This window comes from Ahaetulla prasina, chromosome 6, assembly GCF_028640845.1.
Source record: "Ahaetulla prasina isolate Xishuangbanna chromosome 6, ASM2864084v1, whole genome shotgun sequence".
NCBI classification, from domain to species: domain Eukaryota; kingdom Metazoa; phylum Chordata; class Lepidosauria; order Squamata; family Colubridae; genus Ahaetulla; species Ahaetulla prasina.
Genome location: NC_080544.1, coordinates 109157441 through 109175604, shown reverse-complemented (window position 1 = coordinate 109175604; position 18164 = coordinate 109157441). Strand labels below are relative to the sequence as shown.

The 18164-nt window shown below is 45.1% G+C and overlaps 1 protein-coding gene across 3 annotated transcripts in view; it reads right to left on the bottom strand.

Moving 5' to 3' along the window:
* Positions 1-2300: 2300 nt before the first annotated feature.
* CAPN10 (calpain 10) overlaps positions 2301-18164 on the bottom strand; it is a 49335-nt gene continuing 33471 nt past the window's right edge. For all 3 annotated transcript variants that reach the window (XM_058188825.1, XM_058188827.1, XM_058188828.1), the window contains 4 exons: positions 16115-16370; positions 12924-13129; positions 11435-11480; positions 2301-5256 (listed from right to left, as the gene is read on the bottom strand). In XM_058188825.1, coding sequence (XP_058044808.1) covers positions 5227-5256; positions 11435-11480; positions 12924-13129; positions 16115-16370 — 538 coding nt within the window. In that variant the 3' untranslated portion in view covers positions 2301-5226. The remainder of the gene's footprint in view (positions 5257-11434; positions 11481-12923; positions 13130-16114; positions 16371-18164) is intronic.

Sequence of the window (18164 nt, the reverse complement as noted above, 5' to 3'; positions counted from 1 at the left end):
CTATCCTATCCTATCCTATCCTATCCTATCCTTTGTGGCACTTCTGATAAGCAAAGTCAGAATGGGGAAGTCGGGTTCACGTAAGAACCACGTTACTCATTTAACAACGGCAGTGATTCATTTAACAATCGTGGCCGGAAAGGCCGGAAAATGGGCAAAACACACTTTTTTTGTTTTGTTTACATTTATACCCCGCCCTTCTCCGAAGACTCAGGGCGGCTTACAGTGTATAAGGCAATAGTCTCATTCTATTTGTATATTTTTACAAAGTCAACTTATTGCCCCCCCAACAATCTGGGTCCTCATTTTACCTACCTTATAAAGGATGGAAGGCTGAGTCAACCTTGGGCCGGGCTTGAACCTGCAGTAATTGCAGGCTTTGTGTTCTTAATAACAGGCTGTACCAGCCTGAGCTATCCACTTAACAAACACATCTCACTTAGTAACAGAAATGAGCTCAACTCTGGTGATAAGTCGAGGACTACCGTATGTTGCACAATCGAAGTTGGTTTGAAGGTTGCAAACATGTCATTATTAACAGCCTCCGGGTCATTCAAGGTTTAAGTGCGTAAGTTGAATTTGTGACTGAACAGGTAGCGGTAGGATCAGGAGGCAGGTGGGCAAACCCAGGAAGGAGATACGGTGGGAGTGAACAAGTGGCTGTTATATTGATCTCTACTTGCTTAGCATAGGTTAGCACAGGGGTCTGCAAACTTGGCTCCTTTAAGACTTGTGGACTTCAACTCCCAGAGTTCCTCAGGCAGACGTGTCTGTTTCTCTTACCTGCCAAACTGGAGAGATTGCAGAGGAAGAGATTACAAGAGAGTAAGCAAAGCTGGCTGAGGGATTCTGAGAGTTGAAGTCCACAAGTCTTAAAGTTGCCAAGGTTGGAGACCCCTGCTCCAAAGGACCTGAAGGCAGGACAAGAAGCAATGGATGGAAACTAATCAAGGAGAGAAGCAACTTGGAATTGAGGAGAAACCTCCTAACAGTTAGGCCACGCCTCCAGACCCAGCTGATGGCAATCAGACCTGGCTGAATCCTAGGTTTCATAGGCAGGAGAGGCGGGAACAACAGAAGCAGGGGTGGGGCAGGCCTAGGAAGTACTGGGTCATGGAGCCTCACCCCACAGGATATAAAGGCAGCACGAGCTGCTGTGCCTCTTCGTAGCAGGCAAATTAACTGCTTAACTAAGAGCTGAAGTACTGTTTGTTCCTGGGTAACTCATCAGCGTTGAGGGAGGTAACAGAGACACTTGGCAGACGCTCGCTAGTTTGCTGCCAGAGCTGATAGTGCCGGCTAATTAAGCCATCGCTCGGACGGAAGCGAGGGGGGACAGAACAAGGACTAGGGGCGATATGATAGCAGTTGTCCAGTATCTGAGGAGCTGCCACAAAGAGGAGGGGTATTCTCCGAAGCAGCAGGCGGCAAAGACAAGGAATAATGGAGGAAAAAAGAATCAAGGAGAGAAACAACCTAGAACTAAGGAGAAATTTTATGACAGTGAGAACAACAGATTATAAGTTGACTTTGTATATAATATACAAATGGATGAAGACTATTGCTTGACATAGTGTAAGCCGCCCTGAGTCTTCGGAGAAGGGCGGGATATAAATGCAAATAAAAAAAATAAAAAAAATAAATAAATCAGTAGAACAGAAGTTGCCTCCAGAAGTTGTGGGTGCTTCATCACTGGAGGTTTTTAAAAAGAGACTGGACAGCCATTTGTCTGGAATGGTATGGGATAATATAATATAACAACAGAGTTGGAAGGGACCTTGGAGGCCTTCTAGTCCAACCCCCTACCCAGGCAGGAAACCCTACACCATCTCAGTCAGATGGTTATCCAACATTTTCTTAAAAATTTCCAGTGTTGGAACATTCACAACTTCTGCAGGCAAGTCGTTCCACTTATTAATTGTTCTAACAGTCAGGAAATTTCTCCTTAGTTCTAAGTTGCTTCTCTCCTTGATCAGTTTCCACCCATTGCTTCTCGTTCTACCCTCAGGTCCTCTGGAGAATAGCTTGACTCCCTCTTCTTTGGGGCAGCTCCTGAGATATTGGAACACTGCTATCATGTCTCCCTTAGTCCTTCTTTTTATTAAACTAGACATACCGAGTTCCTGCAACCGTTCTTCATCTCATGCTTGAACAGAGGAGTTAGACTAGATGGCCACCAAGGGTCTTTTCCAACTCTGCAATTCGGTTATCCTGCCTATGTTCTGCTCTAAATGTTATCAACCTGCCATGCAAATGTTCCCAATATCAGAAATCAGAGAATTAAAAAATAAACAAACACGTTTTTTTCATATTGCTAGTCCACATTTTTATTATTATTATTTTTATTTCAAAAGACATTTCAACACCACCTCACTTATTTAGAAACAAAATGAAAACACAGTGTTTCCAAATCTTAATCTTTTAAAAAATGCTCTCCAACGATACTGAGGGAAAATGAAACGAATACTGTATGAGCTACTGGAAGGAAAGTCGGGATAGCAAAATAATAATCCAGATTTATATTTTGCCTGATATCGCATTTCTTCCTTTTATAAGGTATTTCCAACCTTCCTGATCGACGTTTTTTTATGACAGAAACACCATAAAAATCTTTGCCACTCCATTGAGTATAATCTTTTCCAGAAATCACTTCCCTGAATAGTTGTATTTTAACTCTGCCACGGTCTCAATTACCTAGATAATAAAAGGGAAAATGGGACCGTGTATTTTGGCAGGGATGGGAAACGGACAGCATTTTTTTTCCCCAGATGTTCTTTGACCAGCAAATGTGACTCTCTTTAAGTAACAAAAATAAGGGGAAAAAAATTTTTTTTTGGACTGACGAAAGGAAAGGTGAAGGAAATGGAGAGATGAAATTTAAATAGCAAAAATAAGAGAAACGTTGGACTGACGAAAGGAAAGGTGGAGAAAATGAACAGACGAAATTTAAATAACAAAAATAAGGGAAACACCGGACTGAAGATAGGAAAGGTGAAGGAAATGGAGAGATGAAATTTAAATAACAAAAATAAGGAAAAAGGGTGAAGAAACAAAAGATGGAAGAAAATGGAGAGATGAAATGGGATAGACGTTGAAAAATTGTCAAGGAAACGCACACTAGAACGGTGTTTCTCAACTGCGGCAACTTGAAATCGGGTGGACTCCAACTCCCAGAATCCCACATGCTGGCTGGGGAACTCTGGGAGTTGAAGTCCGCCCATCTTCAATTTGCCCAGGTGGAGAAACACTGTCCTAAAGAAAGCCACGAATAACTCTTTTCTTCCAACAACCGCCAGTTCAACTCGTTTTTGCGCCATCTTTTTCTTGGGCAGCACCCGAACATTTATTTAGCCTTTGACCCGAGATAGGCGGCAAATAAGTTTCATAATAAATAAATAAATAAATAAATAAAGAGTTGAGCAGGAAATGGAGCGCCAGAGAGATTTCGCGGTGTAAATCTCTTCTCTGCCAATTTGCCACGCTGTCTCCCGCTTCCGTCGTGCTCTTATGGGGGAATTTAAGGTGCTTCCTGTGCTGCTCAACAACAGCTCACGAAGAGTTCAAGATCAATGTTGAGGGATGTTTGTTTATAACAGTGGTGAGGAACCATTGGACCTCTTTTATGACTTGTGGACTTCAACTCCCAGAATTCCTGAGCCAGCCTAGGAATTCTGGGAGTTTTTTTTTTTGTTTTTGTTTACATTTATACCCCGCCCTTCTCCGAAGACTCAGGGCGGCTTACAGTGTATAAGGCAATAGTCTCATTCTATTTGTATATTTACAAAGTCAACTTATTGCCCCCCCAACAATCTGGGTCCTCATTTTACCTACCTTATAAAGGATGGAAGGCTGAGTCAACCTTGGGCCAGGCTCGAACCTGCAGTAATTGCAGGCTACTGTGTTCTTAATAACAGGCTTTACCAGCGTGAGCTAAACCGGCCCTTATAGTTGAAGTCCACAAGTCATAAAGAAGCCAATGGTTCCGGTACGGGTGATGCCCAAGAGGAAAACTGCACTATAAAACAACAAACGAATCCACAGTGGAGGACCAATGCCACAGTCTCTCAGAAGTATCTGGAGAGCTAGGATCTCTGGGCTGGCCTAGACCAGGTTTAAACAGGGCCGGAACCTGGTTTAGAGCAGACCTACCATGTGATAAAAGAGTCCAGCACAAGCCATAATGATGTCTTGCGCAAATAACCCAACGGACGCTTGTGATAAAATGATGTCACTATATACACTACAGAATTCACAAATCCACTTACCCTGTTTTGACCACATCATGCAGACACTGATGTTTGTATACTGGAAACCAAATTTATGCTCTAATTTTATTGCTCTTGAGCCCTACAGACTAGAAGAACCCAGCACTGGCGGTGTGCAAAACCCATTCATTCTGACCTCTCTCGACTGTAAAACGTCTCCCTTTGAACACAAAATGGCTGACGCGCATTTTGAAAGATTGTCTTGATCATTTAGGAAAATATTTCCAGCTCAAAGCATCTTTGGTTCGCTTTCAAAAAACCCTCAGTTTTGAGCCCAAAACACTTCATCAATAATCAAAATGTCTCATTTTATTTTTTTTTCAACTCAAGATGAGGCCAGGGAGGAAAATTGGAATAGTTCAAATTCAAAATCTTTTGGACGGCCAAAGCTCCGATTGTGGCGCATTCCAACTTTTTTGCAGCTTCAACTTTTCTGACGTGTTTTATAACCGCATCTTCTTTTTCCAGCATCGTTCCTTCCGTTTTCGTTGGCAATCCTATCTCTCTGCAGAAGTGCTGATCGCTACGAAAATACAAGCACGCACACCACACCGAAAGAATATTATTCGCCACGGACCCAAAACCAATTTGAACATCATCACATGTACACAAATTTTCATCGATGTTTAAAGGTGGCCGGAATGAGAAACGAAAGGAATAGAAACACAGGCAAAACCAGGAAGAAATTTTGACGATTTCAACATCAGTTGAAATTCAGATATGTATTTTTTTAAAAAAGGGGGAAAAAAAAACCAAAACAGGAGGGAAACTTGAGCTGGGATGTCACTCAAGTTTGTTTCTACAGAAAAGTTGGTTAAAAGTCACAGATGTTCTTCTAACCCAAGAAGCTTGGAGATCCAACGTAGATTTTGGAATGATTTCAATTTAAACTAAAACAAGTTTGGCTTCCTTCTAAAGGTCTCCCTTATGTCTTCCTGCAGGAAAAGGATCACTCCAAAAATTACATTTTCATCACAGCCTTGAAAGAGACCTGCAGAAACCAAGAGGATGGGAAAGGAAGAGATTAAAAACAAATAACTTGGATAAGTCAAAAAGGAAAAATAAAATAGGTTACAGACTTCAGTATATGTTGCTTTTACAGAACAAGAATTTGGACACAGAAATGACATGAGAAACTCATCCAAGAAAAATGAGAAACAGTTCTAAAATTATTGTATATAATATAGAGATAATTGTATATATGTAAAATCAGAACGTATTATGTTATTATAATATGTTATATATAATATATAATGTAACATAATTATTATACTATTACTAGAGTTGTTAAAATTTATGATAAGGCAAACATGGAATATTGAATTACATAAGCAGAATATACATGTTGATACGGAAAGCTGTAAAATTACATCACACTGTTGTGTTGCTTGTTTTTTACTTGTTTGTATTTGTATTTGTTTGTTTCTTTTTATTTTTTCTCTTTTCTTTTGTACATATGTTTTTTAAAGCTGGAAAACGTTTAATAAAAACTATTATATAAAAATAAAAGAAAAAAAAATAGGTTACCGACTTCAGGATGTTGCTTTTACAAAACAGGAATTTTACAGAACAGGAAGCTTGAGAAACTCATCCAAGAAAAATGAGAAACACAAGAATTCTTAACAACAGACAGATAGTCCTCAACTTACAACCACAATTGAGGCCAAAATTTCTGCTGCCTAGCAAGGCAGTTGTTACATGAGTTGTGCCCCATTTTATGACCGTTTTCTGAGTTGTGCCCCATTTTATGACCGTTTTCTGAGTTGTGCCCCATTTTATGACTGTTAAATGAATGATTGCAGTTGTAAAGCGAATCACCCAAATTTTAATCACATGACCATAGGGATACTGCAAGGTAAGTGTGCTAAATGATCATGAGTCACTTTTTTCAGTCCTGTTGTAACTTCAAACGGTTATTAAATGGATGGTTGTAAGTCGAGGACTACCTGTATTTGATAATTAGAGAAAAGACTCATTGAGGGCTTTAGTGATGGACCCAATTGGGATGCAGGAGGATATTCAGATTTTAATCTCTTAATCGAGATCAGTATTTGTCAACCTTGGCAATTTTAAAACTTGTGGACTTCAGCTCCCAGAATTCCTCAGCCAGCATGGAAGAGAAAATGGAGCTGGGAGGTCACTCAATCTACTTCTGTACAAAAATTGGCTGCAAGTCAAAGATGTTCCTCGGGGTGGGGAATGATGGGCCTTTTATGACTTGTGGACTTCAAGTCCCAGAATTCCTGAGCCAGCCATAGTGGACTTCAACTCCCAGAATTCCTAAGACAGCCATGCTGGCTCAGGAATTCTGGGACTTGAAATCCACTGATCATAAAGGGACTATAGTTGCCCATTTCTTTTATAACCTGTGGACTTCAACTTCCAGAATTCCCAAGGCAGCCATGATGGACTTCAACTCCCAGAATTCCTGAGCCAGCCATGGTGGACTTCAACTCCCAGAATTCTTAAGACAGCCATGCTGGCTCAGGAATTCTGGGACTTAAAGTCCACTGATCATAAAGGGACTATAGTTGCCCATTTCTTTTATAACCTGTGGACTTCAACTTCCAGAATTCCTAAGGCAGCCATGATGGACTTCAACTCCCAGAATTCTTAAGACAGCCATGCTGGCTCAGGAATTCTGGGACTTAAAGTCCACTGATCATAAAGGGACTATAGTTGCCCATTTCTTTTATAACCTGTGGACTTCAACTTCCAGAATTCCTAAGGCAGCCATGGTGGACTTCAACTCCCAGAATTCTTAAGACAGCCATGCTGGCTCAGGAATTCTGGGACTTGAAGTCCACCGATCATAAAGGGAATATAGTTGCCCATTTCTTTTATAACCTGTGGACTTCAACTCCCAGAATTCCTGAGCCAGCCATGATGGATTTCAACTCCCAGAATTCCTAAGGCAGCCATGATGGATTTCAACTCCCAGAATTCCTGAACCAGCCATGATGGACTTCAACTTCCAGAATTCCTAAGGCAGCCATGATGGACTTCAACTCCCAGAATTCCTGAGCCAGCCATAATGGACTTCAACTCCCAGAATTCCTAAGGCAGCCATGATGGACTTCAACTCCCAGAATTCCAAAGGCAGCCATGCTGACTCAGGAATTCTGGGAGTTGAAGTCCGCCAGGCTTAAAGTTGCCAAGATTGGAGACCCCTGGACTAAAGGTCCTTTTAATTCTTTACAGCCTACAATTCTAAGAAAGAATTCAAAATGATCAGGAACACTTTCTGCCTCCTTCCCCCCACCCCCCAGCTTCCCCCTCCCCCCACATTTCTTTGGAAGTTTTAGCGGGCCCAATAAAACTAACTTTCTGATCTCGCTCATAAACTCGTAAATTAAAAAGCCTATTTTATGGCTTTTTAAATGAAAAAAGAGATGGGAAGAGCGGAAAAGAAGCCAGAGGAATGTTCGGAAAAGAGGAGCAGAAAGGGAAAAATTGGCTTACTGTGGCCTGGGGGGGGGAAATTAGCGGATTCCTGTACCATGAGGCACTTAACAGGCAGAATTGTTTGGAAAATATACATCAGGATTGTGGCCGCTTAGAAGTTACCGTGTATCACAATTTGCTCGTTCTATATAGTTGGGAGTATGGTGGGAATCCAGCCAGTGGTGGGATTCAAATTTTTTTACTACTGGTTCGGTGGGCGTGGCTTGGTGGGCGTGGCCAGGCGGTGTGACAGGCAGCACTCGGCCTCCTGCACCCCCCCACCCCGGGAGCAAAAATGGACCGTGTGTGGGGGGGGCACCTCCGTTTTGGGCCTAGGAGGTCTCTCTGAAGCCTCCTGGCGAAAGCGGGCCGCAGGGGAGGGGGGGCTTGGCCCCACCCCCACCCCGTTTTGGGCCTAGGAAGCCTCCCTGCACTTACCTGGAGCCAAAACGGGGGTGTGTGGGGACTCCTGGAAGGGGCAGGCAGGAAGGGACAAGGCCAGCCAGCAATTTAACTACTGGTTCACCAGATTCGGTTCGAACCGGCTGAATCCCACCACTGAATCCAGAGCATTAACTGATGGATCAAATTTACACATAGCCTATCTCACTATATAAGTGACTGTGAGTGGTTTATAAGAACAAAAAAACCAAACCAAAACAAAACACCAGGTGAGAAAAATATTTAAAGGTAAAACGGATGAAGACTGTCAGCAAACACCCCCAGGGTTGCATGCCAATCTCAGAACCTCATGCTTAGTTGGCTTAATAGGTTGGCTTATGGTTTAGTAGAGTGTGAAAATGAGGCATATGAGACCTCCAGATGGATACAGAAGGGCTGATCTAGAAACCAGGAGACTATGACCTCTAGTACCCCTTTAGGTGTGAAAGCCGGCTGCTGATTTTGGGCCAATCACCAGGAGATTGGGAGTTCTAGTCCCATGTTAAGCATGAAAGCCAGCTGGGTGACTTTCGGCCAATTGCCAGGAGACTGGGAGTTCTAGTCCCACCTTAAGCATGAAAACCGGCTGGGTGAGTTTGGGCCAATTGCCAGGAGACTGGGAGTTCTAGTCCCACCTTAAGCATGAAATCAGGCTGGGTGACTTTGGGCCAATCTCCAGGAGATTGGGAGTTCTAGTCCCACCTTCAGCATGAAAACCGGCTGGGTGACTTTGGGCCAATCTCCAGGAGATTGGGAGTTCTAGTCCCACCTTCAGCATGAAAACCGGCTGGGTGACTTTGGGCCAATCTCCAGGAGATTGGGAGTTCTAGTCCCACCTTCAGCATGAAAACCGGCTGGGTGACTTTCGGCCAATTGCCAGGAGACTGGGAGTTCTAGTCCCACGTTAAGCATGAAAACCGGCTGGGTGACTTTGAGCCAATCGCCAGGAGACTGGGAGTTCTAGTCCCACCTTAAGCATGAAAACCGGCTGGGTGACTTTGGGCCAATCTCCAGGAGATTGGGAGTTCTAGTCCCACCTTAAGCATGAAAACCAACTGGGTGACTTTGGGCCAATCTCCAGGAGATTGGGAGTTCTAGTCCCACCTTAAGCATGAAAACCAACTGGGTGACTTTGGGCCAATCGCCAGGAGACTGGGAGTTCTAGTCAAGTCTTAAGCATGAAAACCGGCTGGGTGACTTTGGGCCAATTACCAGGAGACTGGGAGTTCTAGTAGATGGATACAGAAGGGCTGATCTAGAAACCAGGAGACTATGACCTCTAGTACCCCTTTAGGTGTGAAAGCCGGCTGCTGATTTTGGGCCAATCACCAGGAGATTGGGAGTTCTAGTCCCACCTTAAGCATGAAAGCCGGCTGGGTGACTTTCGGCCAATTGCCAGGAGACTGGGAGTTCTAGTCCCACGTTAAGCATGAAAACCGGCTGGGTGACTTTGAGCCAATCGCCAGGAGACTGGGAGTTCTAGTCCCACCTTAAGCATGAAAACCAGCTGGGTGTCTTTGGGCCAATTGCCAGGAGACTGGGAGTTCTAGTCAAGTCTTAAGCATGAAAACCGGCTGGGTGACTTTGGGCCAATTACCAGGAGACTGGGAGTTTTAGTCCCACCTTCAGCATGAAAACCGGCTGGGTGACTTTGGGCCAATCTCCAGGAGATTGGGAGTTCTAGTCCCACTTTCAGCATGAAAACCGGCTGGGTGAATTTGAGCCAATCGCCAGGAGACTAGGAGTTCTAGTCAAGCCTTAAGCATGAAAACCAGCTGGGTGACTTTGAGCCAATCGCCAGGAGACTGGGAGTTCTAGTCCCACCTTAAGCATGAAAACCGGCTGGGTGACTTTGGGCCAATCGCCAGGAGACTGGGAGTTCTAGTCCCACCTTAAGCATGAAAACCAGCTGGGTGAGTTTGGGCCAATTGCCAGGAGACTGGGAGTTCTAGTCCCACCTTAAGCATTAAATCAGGCTGGGTGACTTTGGGCCAATCACCAGGAGACTAGGAGTTCTAGTCAAGCCTTAAGCATGAAAACTGGCTGGGTGACTTTGGGCCAATTGCCAGGAGACTGGGAGTTCTAGTCACACCTTAAGCATGAAAACCGGCTGGGTGACTTTGAGCCAATCGCCAGGAGACTGGGGGTTCTAGTCCCACCTTAAGCATGAAAACTGGCTGGGTGAATTTGAGCCAAATCGCCAGGAGACTAGGAGTTCTAGTCAAGCCTTAAGCATGAAAACCGGCTGGGTGACTTTGAGCCAATCTCCAGGAGACTGGGAGTTCTAGTCCCACCTTAAGCATGAAAACTGGCTGGGTGAATTTGGGCCAATCACCAGGAGACTGGGAGTTCTAGTCCCACCTTAAGCATGAAAACTGGCTGGGTGATTTTGGGCCAATCGCCAGGAGACTGGGAGTTCTGTCCCACCTTCAGCATGAAAACCAACTGGGTGACTTTGGGCCAATCTCCAGGAGACTGGGAGTTCTAGTCCCACCTTAAGCATGAAAACCGGCTGGGTGACTTTGGGCCAATTACCAGGAGACTGGGAGTTCTAGTCCCACCTTAAGCATGAAATCAGGCTGGGTGACTTTGGGCCAATCACCAGGAGACTGGGAGTTCTAGTCCCACCTTAAGCATGAAAACCGGCTGGGTGACTTTGGGCCAATCGCCAGGAGACTGGGAGTTCTAGTCCCACCTTCAGCATGAAAACCAACTGGGTGACTTTGGGCCAATCTCCAGGAGACTGGGAGTTCTAGTCCCACCTTAAGCATGAAAACCGGCTGGGTGATTTTGGGCCAATCACCAGGAGACTGGGAGTTCTAGTCAAGCCTTAAGCATGAAATCAGGCTGGGTGACTTTGGGCCAATCACCAGGAGACTGGGAGTTCTAGTCCCACCTTAAGCATGAAAACTGGCTGCGTGACTTTCGGCCAATCACCAGGAGACTGGGAGTTCTAGTCCCTAAACAGCCAAAGTTTTAGCCTAGTGGAAATGTCCCCTTAATTCGGGCAGCCCTGAAAGAAGCCAGCACTAGCTGGAAACATTTAAATTCTTCTTCTCTTACAGCTTTTTAACACCGTGGCAATAGAGTTGCCCCCCTCTTGACATGCCTGTAACTTTCCTTTTTCCACCCACTACGATTCTGATCTCGGCTGTTCTTCATTTTTTTCTCCTTGGTCCGTGACTTTTTGGTTACTGAACGCTGTGTTGTTTTCTTTGGACGGGGTGTGTGTGTTTGTGTGTGAAACCGTACGCTGCCAAATCCCGAACGAAGGAAGAGCTCACCTCTTGCAGCCTTTGTCCCAAAGTCTCCTTGCTCCAAATGCTCTTCCTGTGGGAAAGCAAACACAACCTCATTAGAAGAGACCAAAGTGCAGAAGGGAGAATTCCTCCAAGCTCCTGGTGTTTTTTCTTCATTACAAGCAGCAGGGGAAAAAAAACCTCGGCGCATCACACAGCAGACCACTGTGTGTCTTCCTTCCCTCCTTTCTCCTTCTTTCCTTTTTCTTTCTTCCTCCATCCACTTTCGTTCCTTCCTTCCTCCCATGCGTCCAGCCAACCATCTATCCATCCATTCACTCTCTTTCCTTCTTTCTTTCCTCCCTTTCTCCTTCCTTCGTTTTCCTTCCCTCCCTCCCCTCCCTTTGTCTCTTCCTTTCCTCCATCTCCTCCTTTCTCTTTTTCCTTCCTTCATTTTATTTTTCCTTCCTTCCTCTATCCACTTTTGTTCCTTGCTTCCTCCCATGCATCCAACTATCCATCCAATCACTCTTTCCTTCTTTACTCCCTCTCTCCTTCCTTCTCTCCCTCCCTTTCCTCGTCTCTTCCTTTCCTCCATCTCCTCCTTTCCTTCCTTCTTTCCCTTCCTCCCTTTCCTCCATCTCTTCTTTTCCTCCATTTCCTCCATTGCCTTTCCTTCCTTCGTTCCCTTCCTCCCTTTCCTCCATCTATTCTTTTCATTCATCTCCTCCTTTCCTTCCTTCCTCCCTTTCCTCCATCTTTTCTTTTCCTCCATTTCCTCCTTTCCTTCCTTCCTTCCTTCCTTCCCTCTCCCTCCCTTTCGTCCGTTCCTTCCTTCCTTCCATCCATCCATCCATCCATCCAATACAATTGGGGGATTATGACAAATACCTCAGCTGAGAGTTGAAAAGGCCCAGTGAGATCATCAAGCTCAATCTCCTGTTCAGTGGTAGAATCAAAATTCTGGGAATTTTGGGCTGGGAAGTGGCTCACCAGGCTAATGCAGCCTGTTATTAACACACAGCTGCCTGCAATTACAATTACTGCAGGCTCGAGTCCCACCAGGCCCAAGGTTGACTCAGCCTTCCATCCTTTATAAGGTAGGTAAAATGAAGACCCAGATTGTTGGGGGGGCAATAAGTTGACTTTGTATATAAATATACAAATAGGATGAGACTATTGCCTTACACAATGTAAGCCGCCCTGAGTCTTCAGAGAAGGGCGGGATATAAATTCAAATTAAAAAATAATAAATAAATAAATAAATAAAAATGGGATCTTTTTTTTTTTTGGGGGGGGTCTATCTACATGTCGGCTGGGGATTCCTGGGAGTTGAACTCCATGCACATTAAAGATTCCAAGGCTGCCCAACTCTGATCTAGAAGGGCTTTCAAACAGCTTGCTGTGCTCCCGAAAAATTAGAATTAAAATCCACCCCCACACACACTAAATTCTCACCCAGACTGAGTTGCCGCCACATCTGATTGAAGCAGGCTGGATTGACTGAGTGGCTATGAAGTATTTTTCTTCTCACCTGTCTATCTTCCTTGCTACAATCACTGTAAAGCTGCCCTCCGTGTCGGGCAAGTATGTCGATGGGACAATGGCGTAATTCCCTGAAGGCAGCCGACACGTCTGACTTATTTCCTGAGAGTAGCAATGAGGCACACAACTAACCACCGGCTCCAATTGCAGGAAAGCCGTGGAGGCCATTTTCACATGGTTGTTGTCACTGGGAACCTGAGGAGAAATAACAAAGTCATCCCTATAATTATATTTTACGTTTCCGAGGTCCGCAGCTCTTTTAATTATATGATTATGTCCTATAATAATTATAATTGTATTATAAATAATAAAATATCTAAATATATGATTATAATTATAGAACTGTCTTCATTTAACATAACATAACATAACATAACATAACATAACATAACATAACATAACATAACATAACATAACATAACATAACATAACATAACATAACATAACATAACATAACATAACAACAGAGTTGGAAGGGACCTTGGAGGCCTTCTAGTCCAACCCCCTGCCCAGGCAGGAAACCCTACACCATCTCAGACAGATGGTTATCCAACATTTTCTTAAAAATTTCCAGTGTTGGAGCATTCACAACTTCTGCAGGCAAGTCGTTCCACTGATTAATTGTTCTAACTGTCAGGAAATTTCTCCTTAGTTCTAAGTTGCTTCTTTCTTTGCTCAGTTTCCACCCATTGCTTCTTGTTCTACCCTCAGGTGCTTTGGAGAATAGTTTGACTCCCTCTTCTTTGTGGCAGCCCCTGAGATATTGGAACACTGCTATCATGTCTCCCCTAGTCCTCCTTTTCATTAAACTAGACATACCCAGTTCCTGCAACCGTTCTTCATATGTTTTAGCCTCCAGTCCCCTAGTCATCTTTGTTGCTCTTCTCTGCACTCTTTCTAGAGTCTCAACATCTTTTTTACATCGTGGCGACCAAAACTGGATGCAATATTCCAAGTGTGGCCTTACCAAGGCATTATAAAGTGGTACTAACATGTGATCTCCTAGATCAGGGGTCTCCAATCTTGGCAACTTTAAGCCTGGCGGACTTCAGAATTCCCCAGCCAGCTGTATCTGTTTCTTTTTCTTTTAATCTCTTAAAGTGGTGAGATTGCAGAGGAAGGGATTACAAGAGAGTAAGCTTTGCTGGCTGGGGAATTCTGGGAGTTGAAGTCCACCAGGCTTAAAATTGCCAAGGTTGGAGACCACTGTCCTAGATGGCTGCAGCCTGAGTCCTTCGGGAGAAGGGCGGTATAAAAATTTAATAAATGAAAAATGAAATGAAATGACTCATATTTACGACGGTTGTATTGTTCCGGGATCATGTATTTTTTGCAACCTTCTGACGAGCAAAGTCAATGGGGAAGCCAGATTCACTTAACAACCCTGTTGCACATTTAACAACTGCAGTGATTCGCTTGGCACCTTTGGCATAGAAAAGTCATAAAAGGTCGGCAAAACTCACTCAAGGCTTGTCTCGCTTAGCAGCAGAAATGCTGGGCTCAGTGGTGGTCATAAGTCGAGGACTACATGTGTGTGTGTTTGCTGATGCTTTATTTAAATCTGTATATCAGTGATTGCCATACGCTAATGAAATAAATCAAGACCCTTTTCTATCTATGGATGGGTTTACTCAGAACCCGAACTCAGATCTTGGCCACAGACAGCTGCTGCTTCACATCTGGCAATCAGGATTTGAAGCCATGGTTGGAAGTTGATTTGAAAATCATCACAGGTTACAGGATTCATTGTCATGCCTGAACACACAGAACGACAAAAGTGCCCGGCGCAGTCAAGAACTCCAGCAGGAAAATCCATTTACAAGCTCATATTATGGGACGGTTTCTGAATTACAGGAAGTTCCCGGACTCGAACGGTTCATTTAGTTACGGCCCTGCGACAAATGACTTAGGGGCCGATTGTCATATTTGGGACCACTGCAGCATCTCTATGGCGACTGGATCAAAATTTGGAGGCTTGGCAACCGACTGCTCTTGATGATGAACACAGAAAGTGCCGGCTGGGGAATTCTGGGAGTTGAAGTTCCTGCCACCTTCAAGTGACCCAGGTTGAGAAACGCTGCTGGAATTCAATCAGCAACCACGAACCTGTTCTGAGCCAGCTCCCCAAACCCTCTGAGGTTAACTCCAAGATCCCTTTATTAGGAACGCAGGCAAAAAGTTCCTCTCTCACCGCAGGCTAACAAGTCCGTCCAGCTGGGAGATGAATAGTTGTCTGCCACACCTATTCATTTCCACTCCCCTGCCTTTTTTCCCCAGAGCTAAGGTGGGGCTTCGCTAGCAGCAGTGGCTCTTCCGTCCCAAGGACCGGCCCATGGATTTCCACTGCTCTCCTCTCCTCTGCCTTCTGCGCATCTGCGCGTCAGGCGCTGGACCCTCCTCTTCCTCATCAGCCGCCACCAAACCTGGGGGCTGTTGACTCTCCCTCTGAGGGCTGATGGACGGCCCAGGCTCCACCTCTGTCTCTCTCTCTCTCTGTTGTGACTCCGGCCCCCGAGCCTGTCCTCAGGGAGGAGGATGACTCTGAGAGTGATGGGGAGGAGCTGACAAAGCCTCCCTCTCCCGGACCCTCCTCCTCCCTGGCAACGCCTCAGGTTCCAGCTGCTGAAGATCAATATTGGATTGACCCGAGGCAGAGACGAAAAGATAAGCGTGCGCAGCAAAGGAAGAAGTGTGGCAGGCCCAGAGATTGCTGAGTCACTGAGCCACACCCCACAGGGGATAAAAGCAGGTGGAGTTGCCATCTGGCCCTTGTGACGGACAAAAAGCTACCAAGTGTGAACTGCAGATCGGTCGTTTGGGAGTTAAAAGGCCTGGATTGTGCAAAGGATTTTTCTGTGAGCTCTTGGCAACGGATTTTGGACACGTGGGCTCCTATCTCCGTAAGAGATAAGGAACTCGGAACTTGGCAGGCCTTTGCACTGTCGCTGCCAAGTCTGTCATCCACTACCGAAAGTCAGGTCTGTTGTAAATATAAAGGACTGTGGGACACGCGCCTCTGCGTCTTCTCTGAGAGGTGGGGAGGGGGACAGAACACTCTCTCTCTGCCAGCTCCATTCCCTCTTCCCCCTCGCTGACCCTGACTCCCATGCCTCCTCCTCCTCTGATTCAGCCCCTGGAGGGGCCAACAGCCAACAGGCCACAAGAGAACCTCAAGATTACCTGGAAGATATGAAAGCCAATGGGACGGCACTTGTTATCCGGGCAGTGCTGACGGAGGGACACCTTGACGCTTCTCTGTCCAAACCCGGCGGGAACCGACAAAGGGAAGCAGGGATTGGTGTGGAACGAAGGGAAGTTGCGGCTGCCCCCGGCGCTGTGGCCTTTCTTCCACGATCCCTCCAGCTGAGCCGTCTCCCACTCGCCCCCTGGGAACGCTTCGTGGATGGTGTTATCCAGCAAAGGCAGCTTGATCTCACTTGCGAGAGACGGAGGAGGCAGAAAGGCAGAGAAGGAAGAAAAAAAATTGATCTATCATGTGGCTTCTCCTGGCCCTAACTCCCCAACCCTGATTTTTTTTTTTAAAAAAAAAAAACCCTTTTCTTAAAAAAAAATTAAAATTTTAATATACCTAAGTCCTCGACTTACAACTGTTCATTTAGTGGCCGTTCAAAGTTCCCACAACGATGCTGACAAATGTGACGGATGACTGTATTTCACAGTTTTTCGAAGTATTTCTAGCAGGACTTTTACCAGATTCTGGAACAGCTTTGTTCCCGAGACCAGGGGTCTGCAAACTTGGCTCTTTTAAGACTTGTGGACTTCAACTCCCAGAGTTCCTCAGCCAGCTTTGCTTCGCTGGCTCAGGAACTCTGGGAGTTGAAGTCCACAAGTCTTAAAAGAGCCAAGTTTGCAGACCCCTGGTTTAAGCCATCTGTCTGGTAAACTTGCAAGATTCTTTTTTCTCACCATGTACATCTATACATCCGAAGCAGACTCTGTGGTTTCTCTGTGTCATATATTTAGAATTTAGAATAACAGAGTTGGAAGGGACCTTGGAGGTCTTCTAGTCCAACCTCCTGCTTAGGCAGGAAACCCTACACCACTTCAGACAAATGGTTGTCCAATCTCTTCTTAAAAACGTCCAGTGTTGGAGCATTCGCAACTTCTGGAGGCAAGTTGTTCCACTGATTAATTGTTCTAACTGTCAGGAAATTTCTCCTTAGTTCTAAGTTGCTTCTCTCCTTGATTAGTTTCCACCTGTTGCTTCTTGTTCTGCCCTCAGATGCTTTGGAGAACAGCCCAACTCCCTCTTCTTTGTGGCAGCCCCTGAGATATTGGAACACTGCTATCATGTCACCCCTAGTCCTTCTTTTCATTAAACTAGACACACCCAGTTCCTGCAACTGTTTGTCATATGTTTTAGCCAGGGGTGAAATCCAGCAGGTTCTGACAGGTTCGGGAGAACTAGTAGTGGAAATTTTGAGTAGTTCTGAGAACTGGCAAATACCACCTCTGGCTAGTCCCAGAGTGGGGAGGGAATGAAGATTTCGCAATATCCTTCCCCCAGGAGTGGGGAGGGAATGGAGATTTTGCAGTATTCCTCCCCTGGAGTGGGGTGGGAATGGAGATTTTGCAGTAGCTTTCCCCTGCCACACCCACCAAACCACACCACACCATGCCCACCAAGCCACGCCCACTGAACTGGTAGTAAAAAAAAATTGGTTTTCACCAGTGGTTTTTAGCCTCCAGTCCCCGAACCCTCTTTGTTGCTCTTCTCTGCGCTCTTTCTAGAGTCTCCACATCTTTTTTACATCGTGGCAACCAAAACTGGATGCAAGATTCCAAGTGCGACCTTACATGCGTGTATGTGGGTGTATGCATAGTTTTGTCCACATTTATTTTGTCATGCTTATGTAGTATATATTGGAGGCGGTGACCCTTTGAGAGCTGTATGCAATGATATTTCATTTTAAAGTATGCCAATTTGTGTACATTCAAAGTGACGATAAAAGTTATTATTTTAGTTCAGGGGTCTCCAACCTTGGCAACTTTAAACCTGGCGGACTTCAACTCCCAGAATTCCCCAGCCAGCTGTATCTGTTTCTTTTTCTTTTAATCTCTTAAAGTGGAGAGATTGCAGAGGAAGGGATTACAAGAGAGTAAGCTTTGCTGGCTGGAGAATTCTGGGAGTTGAAGTCCGCCAGGCTTAAAGTTGCCAAGGTTTGAAACCTCTGTTCTAGTTTATGACCTTTGCAGCATTCCCGCAGTC